The sequence below is a fragment of the Lepeophtheirus salmonis genome, chromosome 7, assembly GCF_016086655.4.
Source record: "Lepeophtheirus salmonis chromosome 7, UVic_Lsal_1.4, whole genome shotgun sequence".
Classification (NCBI taxonomy): domain Eukaryota; kingdom Metazoa; phylum Arthropoda; class Copepoda; order Siphonostomatoida; family Caligidae; genus Lepeophtheirus; species Lepeophtheirus salmonis.
This window is the reverse complement of record NC_052137.2, coordinates 10,549,856-10,573,935: the sequence shown is the minus strand read 5'-3', so window position 1 is coordinate 10,573,935 and position 24,080 is coordinate 10,549,856. Positions and strand designations below refer to the sequence as shown.

Sequence of the window (24,080 nt, the reverse complement as noted above, 5' to 3'; positions counted from 1 at the left end):
ATGATAAAAAATATTTAGGATTTAGAACCCTAACCATAGTTGTGAAAAATATTATCTTGGATGTTACTTTTTATATTTGCGACGACCTGAACAGATTTTATTTTTATTTTCTATAGCAGTATTCATTATTATTTAATTATTGAAGAGGGAATAATGGAGAATGACACTGAGGTTTGGTTGGGAAGTTAATATTTTAAGTCCGAAATGGAGACGGATTAGCATCGAGGACACCACCTAATTACATACTATGTATTTGCCAGATACAGAGTGATATTAATATTTGTTTCCTTCCTCTTCTAGCTATTAGCAGCTATTTTAATTAAACGTTATGACTCCTAAGCTGCTCTCCTTCCAGAAATTCTTTAAATTGTTAGGGTGACCAGCTGTGTGAATAGCTATGGGCTTTTGAAATTTTTCACCAAACAATTAAACATTTAAAATTCTTTTCGAAAAAAATTAATTTTTGTGAAAAGCTTTGCATTTTGAATTTTTATTTGAAAAAATTTAATTTTAAATTCTTTCTCCCAAAAATATAATTTTTTATCAATAGATGTAGATTTTAAACTTTTTTGCTCAAAGTTTAATTTTTCAAATTTTTTAACTAGAGACCATTCAATTCTAAGAATTATTCTGCCAGGCATGTATCTCTTTCAAGGTGTAGAGAATAAAAATAAAAGAGAGAATAAGACAAAGTATTTTAGACAATAATATGAAAGTTGAGCAAATGAAAGTTCAACCGGAGTATTTTTTCTTCTATAAACCCTATAACCTCCTTCAAAAAAATCAGTGCAAAAATACATATCAATATACAGATGAGATCATTCTTAAAATTTACTTTCTTTATTTTTTGTTTTAAATTAAGCAGAAGAGTTCAAAATTAATTTCAATTTCTTAATTTCCTTAGGAACGCCGGAAAATATACTGTAGTTATATTAAAAATGCACGATATGTGTAATGATGTTCATACACATGTCTTATTTAGCTTAATTACCATAAAGATTTTTATTTTATCCTAAGACTGGACTGGACTGAATAAACAGGTGGCCACAAAACACTAATAACATATGAATATATAAATTGTGATGGAAATCTTTTGTATAATGGGCATGTTAAAAAAAATTAACCGGAATCAACATGGTAACCCTGAAAATTTGGAGGTGAGAAAGAATATCGCTCATGACGTTTCATAAGATCAGCTACAATCAGCTGTGACAAAGGAAGAGGGTGAGAAAGAAATGAGCGAGAACATTGGCAAGAATTCCTTCGATGTCGATCCTCAATTATACTCTGAGTCCAACAAAGACTTACAATTAGAACTCAATTTATATAATTGTATATTCTAATTAATTATAAATATTATTTTAATTACATAATACAAACTTTTAACATGCCCATTGTACACAGGAGTTTCATCATTATATTTGAAACAGTGTATGAATATAACTAAACACTCGTACGCTTAAAATGTTTAGGATTTACAACTCTAGAATAAAATCATCATCTAGCATCAAAAGAAATGAACTTGTTAATGGAAAACAATCACTATTATTCTAATGATGAACAATTAAGTGAACTGTTAAGTGGATGCATGTACTCGTATGTATTTCAACTCATTCACAAAAATATTCTTAGGTACAATAACCTAAATTGAAATTTCTTTATTAATATATAAAATGTCTTATTTAAAAAGATATATTTATAAAATGTCACAATTTTTTTTAAAAGTCATTTTACAAAATGGTAAATAGTAAAAGGTAAGTCTTCACAAAGCTCCAATCACAAAGCAGGGAGTGGGTGGGTTTAAAGCCTAAAAAACTATATAGGAAATATTGTTGTCAATAAGTTATTTTTTTTCTTACTTTGGTAACAGAACTAATATGAATGATAATATATCAATATTTACAAAAACTTTCAAAATTATTATTGAAAGACATGGCAACTGTGGTTTGGTTTCTTATTTACTTCTAGATTAAAAAAAAAAAAATTAATGCTATAAATCACTTTATATAAAGAAAAGGCAGGATGAATAATAATATAATTGAACAATGACAAATAATCACTTCTAATGGAATATTCATGGACTTTCCAAGGTGTTTTTGCGGTAAAAACAAAAACTTATATGATTTATGTTTTCTGCAAGTTAATATGGAATATGTATTTATATTCTGACAAATGCATCGAAGGATGTTGATTTATGTATCTGAATGGGAAATAATTGTATCCAAATGAATAGAGAAACAACTATAGGGAGCATTAAGCAAATAACATGAATGTCTTTTATAAATCACTATTTGAGGATGAGGATATTTTAGCCAAATCCTCAGAGGAGACTGCATCCGATGAGAGAATATCCGAATTACTTTTCCCCATGCCGGAAGATGAGGTTAAGGACTCAGAGTCTCCAGGTGATAATGCCGTAGGCCTCCCCTCAATAATCACTTGTGTGGAGGAAGAAATAGAAGAATTCTCTTGTAAGACCTCCTCCCCGCCTATTTCAACAGTTGTCATTTCAATATTGTCCTCATTCTTAGTTTCTTCATCATTCGGGTCATTAAAAATACGTTTCTTTGCTCGACTAAAGGAACGCATGATCAATGTAAACATGGCCCAGAGTGTCACTCCTAAAACAAGTCCTACAATAGCACCAGGCACAACTAGGTAGATACGTCCCAGTACTTTGGAATTAAAGGCCTGTTGGGCATCCCAGATTTGTGGCTGATAGTCCAATTTAGTAATATTAAATGCACTTAAGTCATAGCCCTCATTGAATAAAATAGGAAGGGATTCAGAGTTCCCCGAGGGAAGAGATGAATCGTAGTTATAGTCGTCCTCCCCACTAAACCAATCTGAAATATAATCATCCCCTGAGGCTTCTTCTACGGTGGTGTCCTCGTCTCCGCCCAAAAATAAATTTGAGTAGTCATAGGATTCTATACTAGGAGCTGTGGTTGTCAACTTTGAAGATGTGGTGATGATGAGCGAGGAAGTCGTTTCGATATTTTCCGTAGATGAAAGATCGGTTTCGTTCATCCTAAAAGCAAAAAAAAATAAAAAATGATTATAATAATTGAGATAAAACTGCAGTTTTCTCATTTATACAGGCAAAGTTATGAAATAAATAAGTGCATTTGCAAATATTGGTAGTATTTATAATGTGTATGTGGATATATTATAATGCATTCACATATATTTAAGTATAGTATAAAGTATATATATGTTATTATATATGAAGAATTGCGGAAGTCTTTTGTATATCTGCCAATTGCGTCAAAGAATAATGACCTTAGCAAAAATTTGATACATCATATTAAAAATTGAAAAGGAACAGTAATTGAATAAAAAGTTTAACATTAAAAACCATGAATATTACCTTGAATTCTACAGCTACATGTAATTGACTTCGCTATAAATGAATTTAATTCTCAAAGAGAAAAAGGAAAAAGTTAATTTGTTGTTGATTAGTTCTGTATATTATATTTTAAGTGATGAAACATATCGATTATACAAAATAAACTCTTAAACGAGTGAAGGACATATACTATTATTTAGTTTGAATCATAAAGCATCCACAAAAAAATACACAACATATCATAAAACTCTTCGTTACGATCCATTCTAGAGACTATATTTAAAATAAAATTCAAATCCCTTCCGTCTGACGTAATATCTATTATATCTACACATGTACACATAGATTCCCAGCAGTCATATACAAATCTCTAAGCGATTTTGTGAATGGCTCATTAACTTGGACCCCATATGCTCCTAACATATTTTTCCCCAGCCATAATAAAAATACAATCAACTAGGACACTCAGTTTGTTATTACATAGTATACAATAGCAATAGTGGCCGGCATTGCCCGGAGTAGTTAGACATCGGCTAAATGAAAAAATTTGCTTTGATTATATAAAAGATAACTCCCCAAGAAATCATCAGTGTTACTTTCCGTTTTTCATGAGCACACACATACGTAATTACTCAATACTTTTATCAATTCATGTGACGAGTTTTGTACTCAAGAATGAAAGAATAATATTAAGAGTTTGATATTTTTTAAATATTATGTAATGATTACTTTAGTCTCTAGAAAACTAACAAAAACAAACAAACCAGTTCTCCACGTATGCTACATATAAAACACCTACAAAAATAAATTCATTCTTACATACCAGGGTTTATAATTATTCAAATCTTAACATACATTTGAATTATGATAGACATATGAGAGCAATAGCAAAAACAAACAGAAACACTTATCCTTGTATATATGCACACTGCACAACCTACAATATTTCATTAATACGACTACATTGTTATTTCTTTTATATAAATATGTATACTATATACCTGAGGAAGCAAAATATATAGTGCACCCTGTATAAACACTCTATGTATGTATGTTACAAAAGAGGGATTGCTCTAATCTTTTTTCTCCTCCACGTATTAAGTTGCTTGAATATCTGATCGATAAGAAGTTTCGTGACGCATAAAACGTCATAAATATGTTCATCTTGTAAATTATAAATTTGAGGACTTTTTCTTACAGAAATAAACAAAAATTACCCAAATAATATACTAGAGGATTTAAACTACTTTGGCATTGCAAAAATTCAAGAAAAAGTCGCAATATACAGCTTTATTTAATAACTTGAAATGACTTTTTGACCCAAAAATGACCCTTCTAATTAATAGATTTTTTTTAGTATAAGGAAGCTTGAACATTTTTCTACTCATTAGTTAAAAAACATATAAATTGATTGAGAGCATGCATCACTTTTTATGAGATAAAATAGTTTGTGGTCGCTAATGAGTGTAAATGATGTAATAAACTGCAGATTTGCGTAGTAGTTTGGGGTAAAAATCAACCCTTTCACCTCACAGAGAAAAATTTTAAAAACACTTAACAAAGCTTGAATATTTATCTATTCATTAGTGAAAAAAATATATAAATTGATTGAAGGAATCCATTTTTATGATATTAAGAATTTTGTTGTTGCTAATAAATAATAGGACTATTTCTTTATCTTTAAATTGGCTTGGACGTTTTGGGCAAAAAATGCCACTTCTAATTACTATACAATTTTTTTCAATGTGAAGAAGCTTGAACATTTTTCTATTCATTAATGAAAAAAATATAAAAATTGATTGAGAGTATCAGTTTTTATAATAATTTGAAATTTGTAGGCGCTTATAAATTATGAGAGGAGTGTTATGCTCATTCTTTCCCGGTCACTCAACCTCGTGCAATTCATATCTAGGAAAGTGCAGGTTTCGTTATTCAAACTACGAAAGTCTTATATGTAGAAGGACATAATTTGAGTGAAATAATAATAACAAACTCCGTGCAATGATGATATACTGGTACGTTACGTTCGATTAATCTTGAAAAAATGTGTCCCCTAAAATCAGTGCCGTCCATGAATAAATTGTATGGAGGATCGTTGGATGATATCAAAGGAATATCTGACGAGTCAAAGTTCCATATTATTATGCTGTTGTAACCATCACATCGACCTTACTTCGTGAATATCCAATCGGAAAAACAAAGTGTTGGTCAAAACAACTAAAAAAACAGAACCAAAATATGGGTGGTACTGATCGAATGTATAAAAATATATATGCCTATAGAATTGGAATTAGAAGTAGAAAGTGGTGGTGGCCTCTTTTTGCGTGTTTGATTAATACAATCATTCTAAATGTATGTACGGGAAAAACTATGGATCAAGTAAAATTCTGTAGAAACATAGCTTTTTCTTAGCTTTTACGCTTCCAAAATGAACCCAAGTTATCAAATGATATACGTTACGATCAAATGGCTCATTTTGTTCAATTCAATCTCAATGGAGAAAGACGAAAATGTCAAAGAGAGATGTGCAACTCGCAGATTCACTCACAATGTTCAAAATGTAATGTAAGTTTATCTGTATTTATGCTTTTAAAAATATAATTTCTTTAATATTACAATTTCTTTATGTATTCTTAGAGTATATTAGGGGAAAAATGTATATATGTATCTTTATTATCCTAGTCAATAATATCTTAACAACTAAGAATAGGAAGGCTCTCACAACTTCTCATCCCTCAATGACTCTAAGAGATTCAAAATACAAGGAACAATATATGATTATATAAATATTACATTATAATAAGTAACAAAGCATTAAGTAGGAAGTGTGATATTTTAACTTAAAATACAGTGTTTGGTTTATTTTAGTACATAATAAGACAGGAAAGATGTGTAACCAAGTTGTTGTATACAGAGTCAAATTGTGAAATACAGAGCAACTAAGTCCAAACTGGTTCCGGAAAAATAATTAAAACACATTTGTATGTTTCCCAAGGATTCAAGCCGTACTTAGCCAAAATTCGGAGCCTTCAATTTATCTGCCCTTTGTGAACTTCATTTTTTGTTTCCTCTTATTATAAACTTGAATTAGAGGATACTAAAAAATTTCGTTCTAAATATCTTAACATAGTCCGAAAAATATTGAAAAAAAATGCAATTCCATCCCCGTTTCTATATCTTCATCTTTATTACTCTAAATCAATTCCAACACATAGATCCTAAGCATATCTTTCTTCATCTCGGGTCCTTAAACAAATATTTTTTTTAAATGACAACACAAACTTTGAAATGATTGGCACAGTATCATCCTTATAATAACTTAACACGAATCATGATCGACCTCGTTTAACCAAAGAAATAAATGAAAATTTTAATAAAATGAATGTTCTACAATTTTACATTTGTGAATGTAACTGTGGGCTTTAGTATCAAAATCGATTTAGAATAGTCGGTTCAAATTTTTTAAGGGATTTAACAATTTAAAGTACTTTTCCAACTAACCATTTAAGATTTTTTAATTTTAGGTACAAAAATAATGAGATTCCATTTCATCACTTATTTGCCTTTTATTACCATCAATTGTACTCAAAAATGCGACGTATTACTGAATATACAAGCTTACTTCAACTCCTTACTGTATTTTTGAATTTTTTATTGAATGATTCAAATTTTATTGATCATGTAAAATATACTTACATATCAAGATACATCTGATATGATATTTTTAATTTGCACTTATGCATTTGAAATATTTTTGAAAATTAAAAAAAATAAGTCAACTTCAAAATAATTAAAAGAAATATTATAAAAATTTTACGAAAAGGTTTAGGAGATTACCCGACCCTTATGGTTTTGACATTCTGGAATGAAAATTTGATGATAATTGCTTTCACTATTACTATCTCTTAATTGTTTTTTTGTCAAGAAATACTAGAACAATAATAAGATATACTAATAAAACTAAAAAAAAAATATGGGAAACATTGATTAAAATCTGTAATAAATTTATTTGTGTGGAGATCCTAGGTCTTGACGGTTCCCAGACTTTATGGAGACAGCGGGCTATATAGAGACTGTCTCCATATAGTCCGAAAACGGACTATGTGGAGACAGCAAATTATTGAAATAGAACAACTAGTTCGAACTCATCGTCATACTAGCTTGCTATATGAATTTCTGGGTTCTAGTGACGTTTCCGCCCTGTAACGTGTTTGCCCTGAGAAAATATAAAGGGGGACTTACGGCAGAAGGAGGGAGGTGAGAGAAGTGAGGAGTTGCATCTCCATGGAAAGACATTTATTCATGGTCATTTATATGGATCTTTCCTCCGGAACAATCGGATATATGGATCTGCATACATTCATCATTCCCGTTCCTAGGAATATCCCATTCACACGTCTTCTGATACTCACTTCAAGGGATCTCGACTCTAAAAGCGAGATCCCTTGAACAAGTGCTTCACTCGGTCAGTGGATCTTGTACCCTTTAATGGAAGGATCATTGATTGTCCAAGTGCCTCTTTATATCAAGGTCTGTGATAGTGACTTCTGATCGACGTTAATCAAGGTCTGTGATAGTGACTTCTGATCGACGTTAATCATTGTCTCTATACATAAATTTCTCCAGATCCTCTACGGAATCATCGTATACTTCTATATATAAGAACTAAGGAGTTCCATTAAATGACAGAAAGACATGATGAGAAATAGAGAAAGTTCTCATTCTCCATCCTCTGCTTCGTCTCCTACTCTAAGAAAACTATTCCATTAAAAGTCCTTCAGTGTCCTTGATGTATATAACACAGAAATTACTCATCTCTATCACATTTATAAGTTGGACTTTTTAATATACAGTCTAAAAAGGATAATTATAGACTCGTTAAGATAATGTGCTTCTTTTTTTCTTTTTTGTTTTTTGATATTTTGGTCTACAATGCATATTCTATTCTGATATTACATATAAATAGTTATTTAGAACTGGAGAGTTCCACAATAAGAAATAATTCCCGAATGAATTATCCACTGAGGAACAAAAGTTTCATTTCTCATCCACAGCTGTTTCGATAAACCTCTTGAATCCTGTTCCTTTTAAAGTCGACTTTTTTTTCGTCTCTTATTTTGAGAAAAATATTTCATTGTTAAGAATCCTTCAGTTTTTTTATGTATATAATGCAGAAATCCCTTAGAAAAAAAGTTGAAGTCAATTTTAGACTCTCAATGAATATGCACCCTTTTTTCTCGATAGTTTTGTCTGCAATACATACTATATTTTGCTACTATCTGTATAAATAGATTTTGTGAATTGTTGAGTCCTGAATGATTATGTGACAAAAAATTATAAGTGACCTATGGTTGCAATCTTTAAACTTAGTTAGTCTTAATCATTTTACCAGAGTGTATGCTACTATTAGGCCTCATTTATGAGATTTTTGCTAGATATATATAAAAATATTTAAATCAACATTGAGCAATATAATTAGCAAAATGATGTTGTTTATTACATTTCAACTCAATAGATGATAGTTATCTCCTGTTTCTAATAAATTGAGTAATAGCTTTGTAATGCATCGTCTTGGATTTGTCGACGTTAATAAAATTTATCTAGTTTGTTCGCTGAGAACATCATATTGTAGCATGTAATGTAGTTAAATATAATAATAAATCTGAAGCCCTATTAATAATCAAAAGTTTCTGATGAGGTCTTGATTCTCTTTTATTTTAGGGTGAAAAAGATTCTTTGATAGAGATTATAAATCTTCGTAGTGATGAGAAAATATGGCTAATATTATAAGAAAATAATTGAATTTCTCAGAAATCAGAAAAAAAGGTTCACAATCTTTAATTTTGAAATACTTAATGATGGAAGAGGCTATGTATCTGGATATATAAAACAATAGAATGGTCTTGAGATTCTATTCTTCCATAGTAAAATTAGAATTAGAAAAACTGAAAATAAATATATGAATTTGGAACAATTGGATCAGTCCTTGCAAATTATATAATGTTTTTATTTTCACATTCATGCTTATTATTTGATTTTCATTTAATATTCTTAAGTTTCTAATTTTTTATCTTAACGTATGTACAGGGGGTAACCCTTTTTCGATAATCTGATTTTCTGTTATGTATTGATGAAAAAGATATATTTGAAAAGGTTTAGTCTTCCAATGCCGTTTTTGTAACCTCTAGTCATTTGAAAATAACATATTTTTAATAGAAATTAATTATATGTAAAGGGATTGATAAGTTTCAATTTTAAAGTTATGGTGCATAATTTCAAAAGTTTCATAAAGATTCCTTTGTATAATATAATAAATTCTGGCAAATTTAAAATTAACTTCTCCTTTAAAAGAAGTGGTATTTATTATTAGAAGTAAATTGCTCAATATGAAAAATGAAATATTCATGGCGAATTCTCCTGCACGGAATAATTTTATGGGTACAATAACCACAACTAGTTTAGCTGTTGAAATAATTGTTTAACTATAAGTACGAAAAACACTCGTATATAATATATAAAACTCAAAATATCCTTCCACAACGATTCCCTCAATATAATTGATTTAGTACCTCTTCCTCCACCACAATTTCGTGACCCTCCTCTCCTAGAAGCACCTACAAGTCTGTTCTTCATGATACTACTAAGCATAAGAGTTCAAGACTGGGAAGAAAGGATCCATGAACGTATCAAATATATATTTATTTATTTACTTTAGAATTTGTATTGTGTTACTATTTGATTTAATATATATCATTAAAAGAAACTCTGCTTGACAACAATCCATAGCAAGGGATCCTCGAATGGAGACGAATCCTAATGGAATATGAGACACAGGAGAAATTCACTTGAGGAAAACTTGCTTTTGAACTTTTCCATTTGATCAGAAAATTACTAATGTGTTCACAATGCTACTCGCATAGGTAGGCAGTAAACATGATCATTCATCCATCCATCCAGGGAACTCTTGACGAGATGATATCGATCTATTGGATTGTTGAAGTGACTGAGCGAATTAAGTGGGATTCTCTACTATCCGTAATCCACCTACCACATGACGACTGCTCCGATTTACAAAAATAAATCCGTCAAAATCTTTTATTTGAATTGAACAATACGATTTCAAATTATTGTTTTGTTTCTTTTCTCTTTCTTTCTTTCTTCCTGCAGATTAGATTAGCCCAATTCTTCCTTTTTTTTAAAAGTTTCGGTTCAAACTACCAATTGTATCAATATTTTTAGGACCAGTATAAAATGATTTGATTGAGTTTCCCCATATAGTCCACTGTCTCCATAAAGTCAGGTTACCGTCTGGAAAATGTTACCATTTTAATAAGGTGATAAACAATTTAGTAATCCAGACTCACTATGTTTAGAAATTTAATTTACATTCATATTGTCCAATGGCATAAATGACTCACAAGTAGTAAGGAACTTGAGATTAAGGCTTGAAGAGTCTAGGATGTATAGTAATTAATAGTCTGTGCATCACGAATTCATTATTATAAATGGAATTGCAATCAGATGAGTGTGCTGGAGATGATAAATTTGTTTCTCAAGGACACTAAATAACTCGAATAAATAAAATATTCCTTATAATAGAAGACGAAGTGGAATTGACTGTATCAGGAATCACTCTGAGATTTAATTAAGTAATTGTGGATAGAGCATGTACTCCGACTGATGTTATAGATAATGGTTATTGAGCACTGAACGATGTTCCATAAAGTTAGAAGTCATTGTGACAGACCTTGATTCAAAAAGTAATCTCTATTATGAATGTACCTTCCATAACTGGAGGTGAGATCCACCGAGTAAGGCATATGATCCTCTTAATAAAAGGACGATATCCCTGAACATCAAGTTCAAGGCCCTAGGTGTGTGGCTAGGATATCTAAATGAAAATAAATGCATTCAAAGGAACAATGGGTGGATGCAGGTCCATATACCAGGAGATTCATCAAATTAATTAATTAATTAGAGGACCAAACCGTCATGATATTAATTTACACTTCACACACTAACCATCTACAAATGAAATATACACGCTTTTATCGTTTCTCCTACTTTTTTTATTTCTTCCTTTTCATAGTCCTAGTTGTACCGTATAGTACCATCTTATATCTCAAGAAATGAATAGAAAAAAAAAAATTCTTCCTAATTGCATGAAATATATCCCATGATTTTTTTTAAATTAATTTTTAAAATTTCAATAACTTTTCTTTTCCCGTATAAAACGATAATATGACAAACATAACTTATTAGTAACACTATTAAGCGTAGAGTGTCTCATTTAAATCGAAAAAATCAATACATATATATATTACTAACATAGCATCCTTAGAAACTACCTGACAATTTAAATTATTATTTATGTGATTGTATTAAATAGTAAATTAGTAAACTAGATAAAGGAGACGGTAATGATAATAAAAATACCAAGTGAAACAAAAATAAAAATATAATATTGCTAAAGAAAGATTCACAAAAGCAATATCCAGTGAAGAGTAACTCCTTTCAGTTCTCCATCGAGCACAGGAATGAACTAGCTTACTGTTTGAAGTAAGCTAGTCTTTATCTTCTTTTCAGTTCGTTGCATCTCTGCTACATATTCACATTTAATTGTTACCAGTACCGTTATACGGTGGAAGGAAGAAAGGGTCGTGCCTCCCCCAAACGATGCTTCTGCACCCTTATTGTTTTTTTTTTTATTTTACTAAAACCGCACAATTTTGACCACATTCATGTGCTTCGTTTATAATACATAGATGGAGTTTGGGTGGAAGGCCCTCGCCCTCAAGGTTTATTATGTCCACACTGATATTTGAAATACCTAATAAGTAATTCCAAGTAATTTGGCCCCTTAGTACCAAATTAAGTAACGCCCCCCAAAAAAAAAAAAAAAAATCATAGTAACAGCCCTGCCCTATTAGAATTTGGATCTAAGTCTGGTTACTAAACTGATGGTAATTCATCTAATCATGCACATTTATCTCTACATAGTATCGTTAAATAATTCTTCGGACTGCATTCCTATACAGTTTTTTTTCGAAGCAGTCCGTACTTTTTCAACATTCACCCGTGCTAAAAGCTTTAAACCAAGTAGTGAAACGATGTCCCACGTGATCAATAGCTGAAAAATGTCTTTGTGCACAGAAACTTTTTTTCTTCGCTAGAGGTACTGTTTAGTTATTATTTGGAGATATCATTAGGAATTATGATGTTATCCAATATATTTTACTTTTTAGAAGAAGCTCATTTGAAGTACGGAACTTAATCCAACTAGAAAAGAATTCTATAATATGTAGTTTTGTTAACCCAATAATTTGTTTATTATAGTTCAAAGATTATGATGTTCATTCTGCGTTATTTTTTCATATATAATTAGTGTTAAAATATATTTTTTATATTAAACTATGGAGTCCAAGTTCCCACTTCTGACAATAATTGATCCTTTATCTTAAATTATACATTTATTATTATAATAACAATCTATAATACATAAACGTATAAGTGAAAACTCCAGCCTCTTTTATTTGGTGGGAAATTCAAAAAAAGAAAAATCAAAAAAATCAAAGAATAAAGTAATTTCTTCTTTCCCCCATCACGTCGATATTTTTATTGTAACTTTCCTCCAAAAAAAAAAAAAAAAGACAGAAAAGAGGCCCGAAATCATCTGGTAGTTAGCCAAATAAGTCAACTGCTGTGATGTCATATGAAAAGCGACATCTTGCGAAAAAGTGTTAAAACGCTGTACCAGTGTATCTCCTTAGGCTAACGGTGACGTTTCGCCACTTAGTTTAAAGCTTTAATCAGTCCTAAGGACTAATTAGTTGGTCTTTCAGTCTAGGTATCATTTTAGTTTCTTTACTACTAGCTAGGAATGAAGAATATATAAACGAAGAAAACAATAAATGATTGTTAGAACATATAACACTTGAGTATTCGGGGGCGTCCACATAATTATATTTTGGGGAGGGCTTGGTTAATAGAATTTTTTGGAAAAAAAAATCCAAAAATCCACAGCTGTTCACAAAAAATTTCAAAAATCCACAGCTGTTCACAAAAAATTTCAAAAATCCATATCTATTCATTGAAAATTAAGAAAAATAAATTACATTTTCATTATTGACTATTTTGAAAAAATAAATTCAAATATTAGATTTTTTAGTAAAAAGGAAACATTCCTTAATTTGGGGAAGGGATACAGCCCCTCCAGCACATCCCCTGTGGACGGACTTTGTATTATATGTTCTAACAACACACCTCCTACTTTCAACTTTAGATATTTCATTTTTTTGAAAGAGGCTATGATAACCTTCAACAGGTTTATTCTGTCGTATTTACCTTAAAAGATCCATAAGGACCGATCCTAGGACTGACAAAACTAATCAGGACTATACTGATAGGACTACATTTTGTTAGATCGATCTAACACTACTACATAGACTTTTATGATATTAGCTAAAACTACATAGATAAGCAAGCAAAGTCTCTATGTATTTATTTATGATATTGCTTATTCTGGACATTATATATAATTATAAACTTTAAGACTGGAGGAGGCCACAATATGATCATGAAACAGGACATGAAAGTTGATAATTAAACTAATAAGGTTTTATTTATTCAATTAATGTTTTAACTTTACCTCGAATACTTTTTGTTTCCCTTGTTATAAGTAGTGCTTGATGGTAAATATCTGAAGGTCTTTAGCAGAGCGGATGATGGGGTTCAAAGAATAAATGAAGGAGTAACTAGTAGTCACTATATGAACGGGGTTTTTGTAAAGAAATGCACACTTTATTAAAACAACAAATGACAACAAAAAACCTTGTACTGTGTGTCACTAAACAATGTCACAACTTCACAGAAAGATGTTCGATATGGAAATGTATTACTCTACGAAGAAAGATTTTGAAATATAAGGGCAAGCGTTTCGGCCAGCGCGATGGGAAATGTAAGTAATTTAATAATGAAAAACGGAAGATTTATTTACTACCACTTCAGCTATGTACGTACATTCTACGGACCAAAGCGACTTGTAGATGACTGATTAGTGATGATAATAAATTGATAATATGCAAGGTTGAACTCACAAAAGAAATTTTGTCCTTAACTAGCACAAAAAATAAGATCCGATGATCTACTCCAAGAGTAAACTGGATGCTTTGTTGTGATAATATTATAATAAATAATAATACAACCAAATGTGGAAAACGTGAGGAAATTTTGTTGTTTGCTACTTGGTGCTGGGTCAACTAGAAATGATAATTAAGTAAAAATCTAGTTATTGAGAAATTTCACGTTTATATTTTTAGTTAATAAATATAAACGGCTAATTAGTTTATAGACATATTTGGCCCGTTATAAGATTTATATTCAAACTTTTGGGATGGGATAATATATTCAAGAATATTAGCTATAATTGAGAGCCTTCAATTAATTAATGTGACTCTCATTGGCCTCGTTATGACCTTTTAAATATAATTTGCAATATTTATAGCCTCATATACATATTTATTTATATTTATTAAAACGGAGTTATCATAAAAATATAACAAGTTGATCCGATCTATCTTTACACGTAGAGGAACAATATTACTTATTATCGCTTAGAATATTCTTTATAACTACATTATGAGTCATAATTTATGACTTATGAGTATACACTATTTATATTATACGATTAGACGCCATTAGATATGAATTATGTGCTACAACATTTCTTCCACCTCTTAAGTCGATATTCGACCTTTTCATCATGACGGGATACTTGGTGGTGTGGTCGAGAAAGAGGAAGATAGTTTTTGCGAAATAGGATGCAATTGTAAATAAGGGCTCCGAGAATCCTGTGAAAAGAGAGGTCCATGCTCAAAGTGGTTTTCTCTCCAAGAAGTTCCATTTCGTAGGGATCTGCCTTCGGAAATGGTAACAATTTCCAAAGATTCTCTCAAAATGAATGTTCTTGATCATTTTTTTTGAATGGAGGAAAAAATCAAGAGGATCAATCTCTTTATTGAAGTGAAGGGCCTTACTTCGAGGACACATAGATCTATTGAGAATCCATCAAACAACCCTTACATTTACATTCGATCTATTCATGAGTGACGGGAAAGTATCAATATATTTCTTGAAAACCTCACTAATGAGCATGGCTTTTTTGAAAGTTACCTTCTCAATTGGACTTCAAGGGTGTTCGTTTTCCAAGTCATTGGAGTAAATATATCATATACCAGAAATATGTTCAATCATGCCAGAATTTTGGTTATGAAAGATCTTGTCGTAAAAATACATATAAATCATTGGAAGACCGTATGTCCACACTTAACAATTATGGTAAGGCGGAATGTCGTTTGCCATATATCTTACGGTCATTCGAAAACTTTAGCATCCTTGTTTAGGGAGTTCATCCTAAAAATATTTTATACGATTGGACATTAAAAATTGAATCAATTGGAGTGTGTTCAAATGGAAAGAACAGACTACAACACACCAGTGAGTTATGCTAAAGATAATGAGGATGAAGTTCAATTCTTGACAATGCACTTTTGGGAGGTTAAGTCTATTCTATATTCAGTTATTCAAAGAGGAAAGACACATTTCCTATCTTTATATTAAATCAATTTATTTAATGTTGAAAATGAAGGATCTAAGAGGTCTTACATATACATACATATTTGATGAATCGGAACAAGTAAAGTTATATATTGTATTTATTTATTTTTTAAATATTTATATATTCTTAATTTCTCTAGACGTATTACAGAAAACTTGCATGAAAGTTTCTAATTGTACTGCATCACTTTTATACCATAAAATAATGCATTACAGTGTTGCTCCCCGAATTGAAATTTAAAGTGACAACTGTAGGTGGGGGATTTCTTTCAATTATATTTTTATTTGTCATATATTTTTTTACTTCTTTTCAGAGATCAGAACATTAATTTTATTATTATGGGCCTTTTAGCATACATTGTAATGGTGGGGAAGGTGAATAAAATATCTATTTACTTTCTAGTAGAGAATCATTACAAGTTTTTTGCCGATCGCAGTTTTGGAATGATTTTTAAATCTTGTTAAAATAAACAAATTATAGATTGCATACATGACTTAATTGAATTAGTAAAAATACGTCTCCAAACTTTGAAAAATAAAAACTTAACATCCCAGCAAAAATAATTAAGATAAAATTTATGGACAGATTGACCATTAGGTCTCAATATTAATAACAAATAAGTTCATGGATTACTCAACACTGGTGTTGAGTAATCCATGGCAGGATTTTCAAATAAAAATAATAAATATAGAATTGAAAAATAAATTATAAGTTTATTCTAACATGTTATTTTATAGGTGAGTTAGCCTACATCGAGTGATCATTGATCAATGTAATTATGAGTTATTCCAATTGAAGAAGATTCATACCACTGAAAAAAATATCAACCCAACGATTTGTCGCATTCAAATAGGCAAAAAATGAACTAATTAATGCTTAAATTGTTCATTAATCCATACTAAGGTTCTTAACTCATAATATAAGTTTGAAATTCCTGAAATTAAAGTTAGTATATATTATATAAGCAGATATTCTCTATATAAATGTACAAGGGAGGACGAGGCATCCTTGATGATAAATTCTTCAAAAATGAATTACTAAGATATACTCATCTTAGAAATCAAATCAAATACACAATCAATTAAAAAAGGAAGATCAAATCAATTTGAAGAGAGGTGAGACATGAATTAATTAAGATGATACGTTCTTCTCCTATTCAAGAGAAATATGATGAACTACGAAGGAATTGACAGTCTTAATACTATGTCATTAATATTAATTATTTCCTCAAAAAATTTATTCCTTCTATGAGGTTTAATAAGAGGTCCTTCCTCCATACTCACTAATAAATGCAATCTGCTATTAGAAGTTCAATCTGAAAGGGATAGAAGGAAATCATGTATAAAAATTAGTTCTTTCTTCGACATAATTTAATAATACTTGATAATTACTTTTAGGGCACTCTTTCAAGTTTCACCTCCAAAACATTACATTTTGCGACAAAGTCTATCACCAGACAATCCAGAATTACATGATTGATTACTTAAATCACAAATGAGGTTTTTCAATGGACGATGAGATGAGTCCCTATCTCCTGTTCATGATTCATCACTTTTTAACCAGAATTAATTCTTCTATTTTACAATTGTTATTTAATGGAAGAATTATTTATTATTTATTTTCAAGACTCGATCGAAGAGATTGATTGGCTAGTGTCTATCCATACATTAAGTAATCTAAGGTATAACATATTGAGATTAAAGTTATGGACAAAAAAAACGAAATGTCCGAATAATTTATCCTATTGTATAGGTTGATCGAATCATTTTGAACACTTTACATACATGTATAGGAAAATTTAAATCCTCAATAATAATAAACTATATTCCATATTAATTTTCTTCTTTGATTAAGCAAAGATCAATGACTCACAAGTAATATAAATTTAATTGAGTTTATAGTTAAGAAAACATTCTTAAAAAGGGATAATTAAGAAGAAATATTCCCAATTTGATAGTATCCAACATTGAGAGCAACATTGAACTCCGTTTAATATCGACTACGAGCCTCAAAATATAGAGAGAACGAGTTTCTTCAATACAAATTTACAAATAAGGCGCTTGATTGAAGATTAGCAGCTCAAATGCTCAATTCATTATTAAATCCTAGCATCGACTCACGAAGATAGTAGAATTTCTTTATCAATTTTTTTCGTAAATTGAAGTAAAAAGATAAATTGGGATTTTTTCCTTATTTTGATTTATGTTCAATATTGATTGTATATTCAATACAACGTACTGAACCTTAACGTACCACATAAGTCAAAAAGAAATTAAATTAAACAGAAATGGAAGATAATTAGTTGAAGAATACAAATCCATCCCACATTGTTTTAGACAAAATCCTTCTAGTGTCATTTGGTGTTGACGCACCACAAGTTTTCTTGTTTATTTTTATTAAACATATATAAAAACCAAGTCACATAATTTGATAAACAAAGTCAAGTGTAACTTGAAGTTAAATGAGTACTTTTTTTATGTAAATAAGTTATGATTGCCTATTACTTGTCATAAAACAGACTGTAAATATATTGACTAATTTATTATTTCTTTCTTAATATTTAATGAATAGGATCAAAAATTGAAAGGTGACTTGTTTCTTTATGATTGTTTATGTCAACTTATGTTTTTTCGGCAAAGAAGTCTTCATGTCTATAGTGCTCCCTGCCTAAGGCGACGCACAATGTTTAATAAGCTACTACAGGTATTGTTGATTGATGGCCTACCTAATTATTAAGGGGATAGAGATTTAAGTTAAAATGATGTCTGATGACTTTAGAATAAAAATAGGGTCATAAACCGAATTTGAAATTTATAGTAGAGGGGGGAGGGGGCAAGAATTTGAAATTGGGAGAGGGGACTTTATTGACTATTTTCCTTAGCATTAACTGATAGAGCTATAAAGGCTAATAATTTATGTCAAACAAATTTATTTATCGCACAAAGAACAACTGAGATTGAGGCCAAAAGAAATCGTGATTCAGCATTTCTTGACGCGGAAATGAGTTATGATGAGATCTTCCGCATCATTTCCTACTCCAAAAATCTCATTATGAAGATTTAAAAGCTGAAAGACTACAACAAGAGCCTTGAGACTTCGGTCGCGACCACATAATTGTAATATGAAGGCTCTCATTTATAATACAATTAATACAAAAAATTAATTGTATAATATATAGTTTTATTATACTATTAATTTTTATAACAACATTAACAATGGAGTGTTATTTGTGTCCTCATTCATATCGACTCACAGTCTCCCATCGCCGTTTTAATGATTTACAGGAATCAAAAATCATTCTTTTCAGAATTTAGTTCAATTCTCCTACAATAACTCTTTAAAGCGTCAATATTTTTTGAGCTAGATTGATGTATCCTCCACTCAAGATATTTATCTATGAAATAATCAATTGGGTTCAAATCTGGAGAGAAGGAGGCCATATTTCCTTGTCTAAAATCTGATATCTGATGCTAAGCACAGGTGAGTTTCCTATTAATTGTAGTGGTGAAGTTTGCTCCAATAGTTATTTTTTATTCCATGGTAGTACTTTTCACGAACCAAACCTACACCAAAGACTCCAAGCCCTTATCAATTTGGATCATGGATCTATTTTTTTGTATCCATATAGAAAATATCAAAGTAAGCTTCGCCTATTAGAAGATACAATACCCCCAGACTATTATAGAATAGGTTTGACTCGTCTTATTACTAGTTTCTGATGGCCGGCAACTAATTGATGTCTGTAGTCAGAATTCCATGTCCTTTATTCTTTCAGGCATCTTAAAGTGAGTACTTTTTCATTACTGAATACGAAATGACCTCAGTGCGTGATCTTTTCAAGAAGAGTTGATAATCTTTCACGTGTTTTGTAGGAGCTTCAGTTGTTAGGTGAAGGAGTCATGCCCAGTATATTTTCATTTTAAGGTTCCTCTTTCACTATTTCAACCATAATAGTTGCTGACATATTCATAGATTTGGGGATTGATCTTATAAGGTTGCACAACATTCTCACAAGGACGGCTGTTATCTCATTTGGAGTTCTAACCTCCTTAATTATCTTCTTTCTTTTTTTTTCTTAGCTTTGGGAGGGAGCTTACAGTTTCTTTATATCTTTTTACAATTCCATAAATATCTTGTACATAGATTGATAAATCCCTTTAAACACCGTATATTTTATGTAGGATTATTGCCTTTGTTATAAAGTCCAACGATAGAGTCTCTTTGTCCCCAAATAATGAATGATCAATTATAGCTAATCTACCGATTTCTTATACTAAAAAGCCATGATTGAATCCAGCTTCAATCCTAATTTACAATCGGCAGGAAAAAGATTATTTATTGACGTCAAAATATTGTGTATTCAATTTTTGTAGATGCTTATGGTAATCGGAGTGTAATTGTTGTATATCAAGTGGGTTGGTAAATGAATTAAGGCTATTTTATTTTCGTAAGATATGATATTTTACCTGTCCTGAAGTGGTACAATGTGAAATGAAATTGAAAAGAAAAGAAAAAGGTGATACACACTGTTTTGGTGTAGCTAGCTAGGTCCGTATGTATGTCAATATGAATGTTTACTCTACATTCACCTGCGAGTTGTTTCAAACTTATTGGGGTGTAGGAAATAAGCTACCCATCAACACTACTTACAGCCACCCTTGCCTACTCACCTACATATACTTAAGATGTCCCAGAAAAACAAAATGATTTGGTATTATGTAACCTGTGTTGCTTTAATATGAGGTTTTTCAATATATAATTAAAATAAACAAATATGTTAAAAATTCAGCTAGACTTGGAGGTTTAAAGACTTAGACGATTTTGAAGGGAAAAAATACTACAAATTTTATGGTTTCATCATATGAAAACTTTACATTTCAGTGAATATGACTAATTCCGTGCATTATATTGTTATGTTTGACCTATATTTTCATTCTGATACAAGTAGAAATCAATATTTTACTTTATAGTGTTTTAAAATAATTTTTATTTTATGCTTCAGGTTCATTTTTATTTAGTTTAGGCCTATTTCTGTATATGTATACTAGTTTGAGTTATTTATATCAACTTTAATGTACATTATAACTAAAGTTGAACCTACTAATAGAAGTTATACGGATATTTTCATTATATAAGATATGTTTCATTAAATTATAATCAAATACCAGACAAGGGAAGTTTAGATATGAAACAAGCTGGAGTCGTTACCGGTGAAGTCCAATTATTTTGGAAAATGTGCAACTTACTGACAATTACAAAAGATTGTGCCAAGTACAAACTTATCAAGTACTACAAAGAATGGCAAGCTTTAAATAAACACAAAGAAAATAAACCAGAATTTAATCTACAAAATGTTGAGAAATTTTTGGAAAACATAGATATGCTTTTTGATGTCTCTAATCCCAAAACAGAAATAATAAAGCGTTCACCCCTGGGAATAGATGAAGTTCAAGAAGATATGGAGTTGTTAAAATTCTCAGAGCAGGACAAAATGTACCTCTGCTCCCAGAGGTACATTTTGTCCTGCTCCAATAAGACCTCCAAAAAAAATAAAAAAGGAAAATAAACAGAAAAAAAAAAAAAACATTTCGAAGAGGAAAAACAGCGATTTGATAATACAAACAAACATGAATTTTTAAATGAAGAATGTCATGTGATTAAACCAGGAAGTTCAGTTTGAAAGAACTCATAATTTTTTCCCAAAAAAAGGAAGCTCTCTGATCAACTCGTTTCAAAAAATCAACAGCTGACCTTTACCAAAAATGTTTTGACATCTCCAAAAATAGCCAAAGTCAATGATAGAGGAGAAATTTCGAATAGAATGGGAACTCTGCTGATTGCATCGACAATTAAAGCTGGTGGAGGCGAAATTAAGGATTTTGTTCTTTCAAAGTCATTAAAAAGCATAGCCCGGGAGACAAATGTATCTTCTATATTTTTCATACAACAACATCAAATACTGGAGTTCATAGAGGAGCATGTCTTCTTATTGAAAGAGCACTAGAAAAACTTCTTTTTCATTTAGCCTGAAAGTATCATATTGAAGAATTAATAGTTACATCTGCATACCAGTAGATTTTTGGTTAGAGTACAAGTCCAAAATATCGGGTGTTTGTGGAGTTTTAAAAAAAAATGGGTGAAATAAATAAAAAATCTGTGAAAACTTTGGATATTGAAGATGATTCAGAATAAACCATCAATAGAGATCAAGCCAAAGATTTATATAATGTATTACTTAATAACAAATCGATTTCCAAGATGATTATTTGGAGCATGCATAGCTAAATATGTTCATCCTTTTATACTGAACTACATTTTGTCAAAAAATGTGAGAAAATTGACCAATTTTAGGCCCTAATTTCATGAACTGAGGGCTGGTTGAATTTGTATAAATTTTAGATTTAAAGAGTGGTTTAGGTAAGCCTCACAATAAAACAGCACAGGTTTTATAATACAAAAACAAAAAAGAGAGAAAAAAAGCAACACAATTAGTAACTCAATAAAATCATGTCTTTTGTTTAGGGTCGATAATCCAAAAATGTTAATAGATATTTGATCAACATAAAAAGCAAATACCAAGTCCATGAATAATTTCAAAAAGATATATCTTCTTTTTTCTTTTTCTTTGAAGAAGCGATTAGAAGAGTTGTATTGAATCTTTCTTAGTTGTAAGTAGTGATGGGACGATTCCTAAAAAAAGTCTGATGCGATTCTTGTTAAAATTCTCGATTCCGATTATTTAATATTTTAAATCAGAGTAGTTAAAAAATGCCATTTTGCTATCAGGGACGACCACAGGATTATATTTTAGAGGGGATTTGTTTTTGGATGCTTAGAAAAAAAAATTCAAAAATTAAATTTTAAATATTGGGGTTGTCTGCCAAGAAAGACTCCACTCCTCAAGTTCAAGTCAAAAAGTTGATGAAAAAAGTTCAGGTGTACTGTGTTGTGTTCAGATTAGACAAAGGTGGAGTTGTTTGGTCACAACCTGTGTTGAAACATTAGTCAACAGAAATTCAAATACTGTAAGCGGAGTCCGGCATTTTATATATCGACTCCACAGCATTGGCTGCAAGTAAGTATTTTTTTTAGTTATTTAATTGGAAAAAAAGTTGTATATGATCAATGGAATTATATTCTCCTCTTTTTAGTATTGAATTTAATGTACAATCAAATGTAATTAGTCATGCTATTTCTACGAGCACATATTCTATGAGATTTTAATAAGGTTTTCCCCCTTTCCTTAAGATGTTTTCGATTTGTTTTAGCTGTGTTTCTTATATGTATGCATGAAGAAGCTTTATTAATATGATATGATATTGCAGTGGCAGTCGGGCTCAACTAACAAATGGGTAAATATGGGGGGAAGAACAGTTTCTATAAAAACTATTTCGATACTTCTTCATTATAAGATGTGAATTTTGTTTTTAAAGTATAAGCCTTTATTTTGTTTTGTAAATTTTTTTCTACTAGAATATGTCGTTTCCAGAAGTTTTATTCACAAGGACCTCATTTCGTCTTAACCGCTAGACAGCCACTGACTAATCGAATGCTAATGAATAAAATAAGTTTGTATGGGACCGGTCTTAAAGGAGTCCCTGCATTTTTAAACTAAAAAAATATGGCCCTTTGGGAAATAATTAAAAAAAAAAAATACGTTATCAAATTTAAATTTTAAAATAATATTTATGGGCATTTATCTTTGCAATAGACTTTGCTCATGGTTAAACATTTTGTCTATGTAACACATTGCTGAAAAGTCCTGGGCTAAAGAATGAAAACGCGTTTTTTTTTGTTCAAAAAGCTTTTTTATAAATTAGAAGTAAATAATAATAATTATTATTAATAGCAAAGGGTTACCCGGTGGGGTGACGATATTTGGGTTTCTTTCCAAAAAAATACACTTGGATGGATCGATCTCAGTTTTAGGGGAGATTAATTAGTTATTCTTGTTTTTCAGTTAACAAAATAGATTCTGCAACCTTTTTTTTTTACAAAAGAAATGTTCAAAAATGTTTCAGATAAGATCGTGTTTACCCTTTTCCTACTTTTATGATCAACATTGTCTCCAATAAAAGAATAATTTTAACAATATATGAATATAATCATTTATAA

The 24,080-nt window shown here is 30.4% G+C and overlaps 1 protein-coding gene and 1 long non-coding RNA gene across 2 annotated transcripts; both read right to left on the bottom strand.

Annotated features, from left to right (window-relative positions):
- Positions 1-1,581: 1,581 nt before the first annotated feature.
- LOC121121931 (uncharacterized) lies at positions 1,582-14,308 on the bottom strand. Its single transcript, XM_040716922.2, has 2 exons — positions 13,998-14,308; positions 1,582-3,031 (listed from the first exon to the last, which is right to left on the bottom strand). The coding sequence occupies exon 2, from the start codon at positions 3,028-3,030 to the stop codon at positions 2,278-2,280; it is 753 nt and encodes a 250-aa protein (XP_040572856.1). The 5' UTR covers position 3,031; positions 13,998-14,308; the 3' UTR covers positions 1,582-2,277.
- Positions 14,309-16,549: 2,241 nt separating this feature from the next.
- LOC139905958 (uncharacterized) lies at positions 16,550-17,510 on the bottom strand. Its single transcript, XR_011781128.1, has 3 exons — positions 17,357-17,510; positions 17,249-17,280; positions 16,550-16,899 (listed from the first exon to the last, which is right to left on the bottom strand). It is a non-coding gene; the product is annotated as an uncharacterized lncRNA (long non-coding RNA).
- Positions 17,511-24,080: the final 6,570 nt, after the last annotated feature.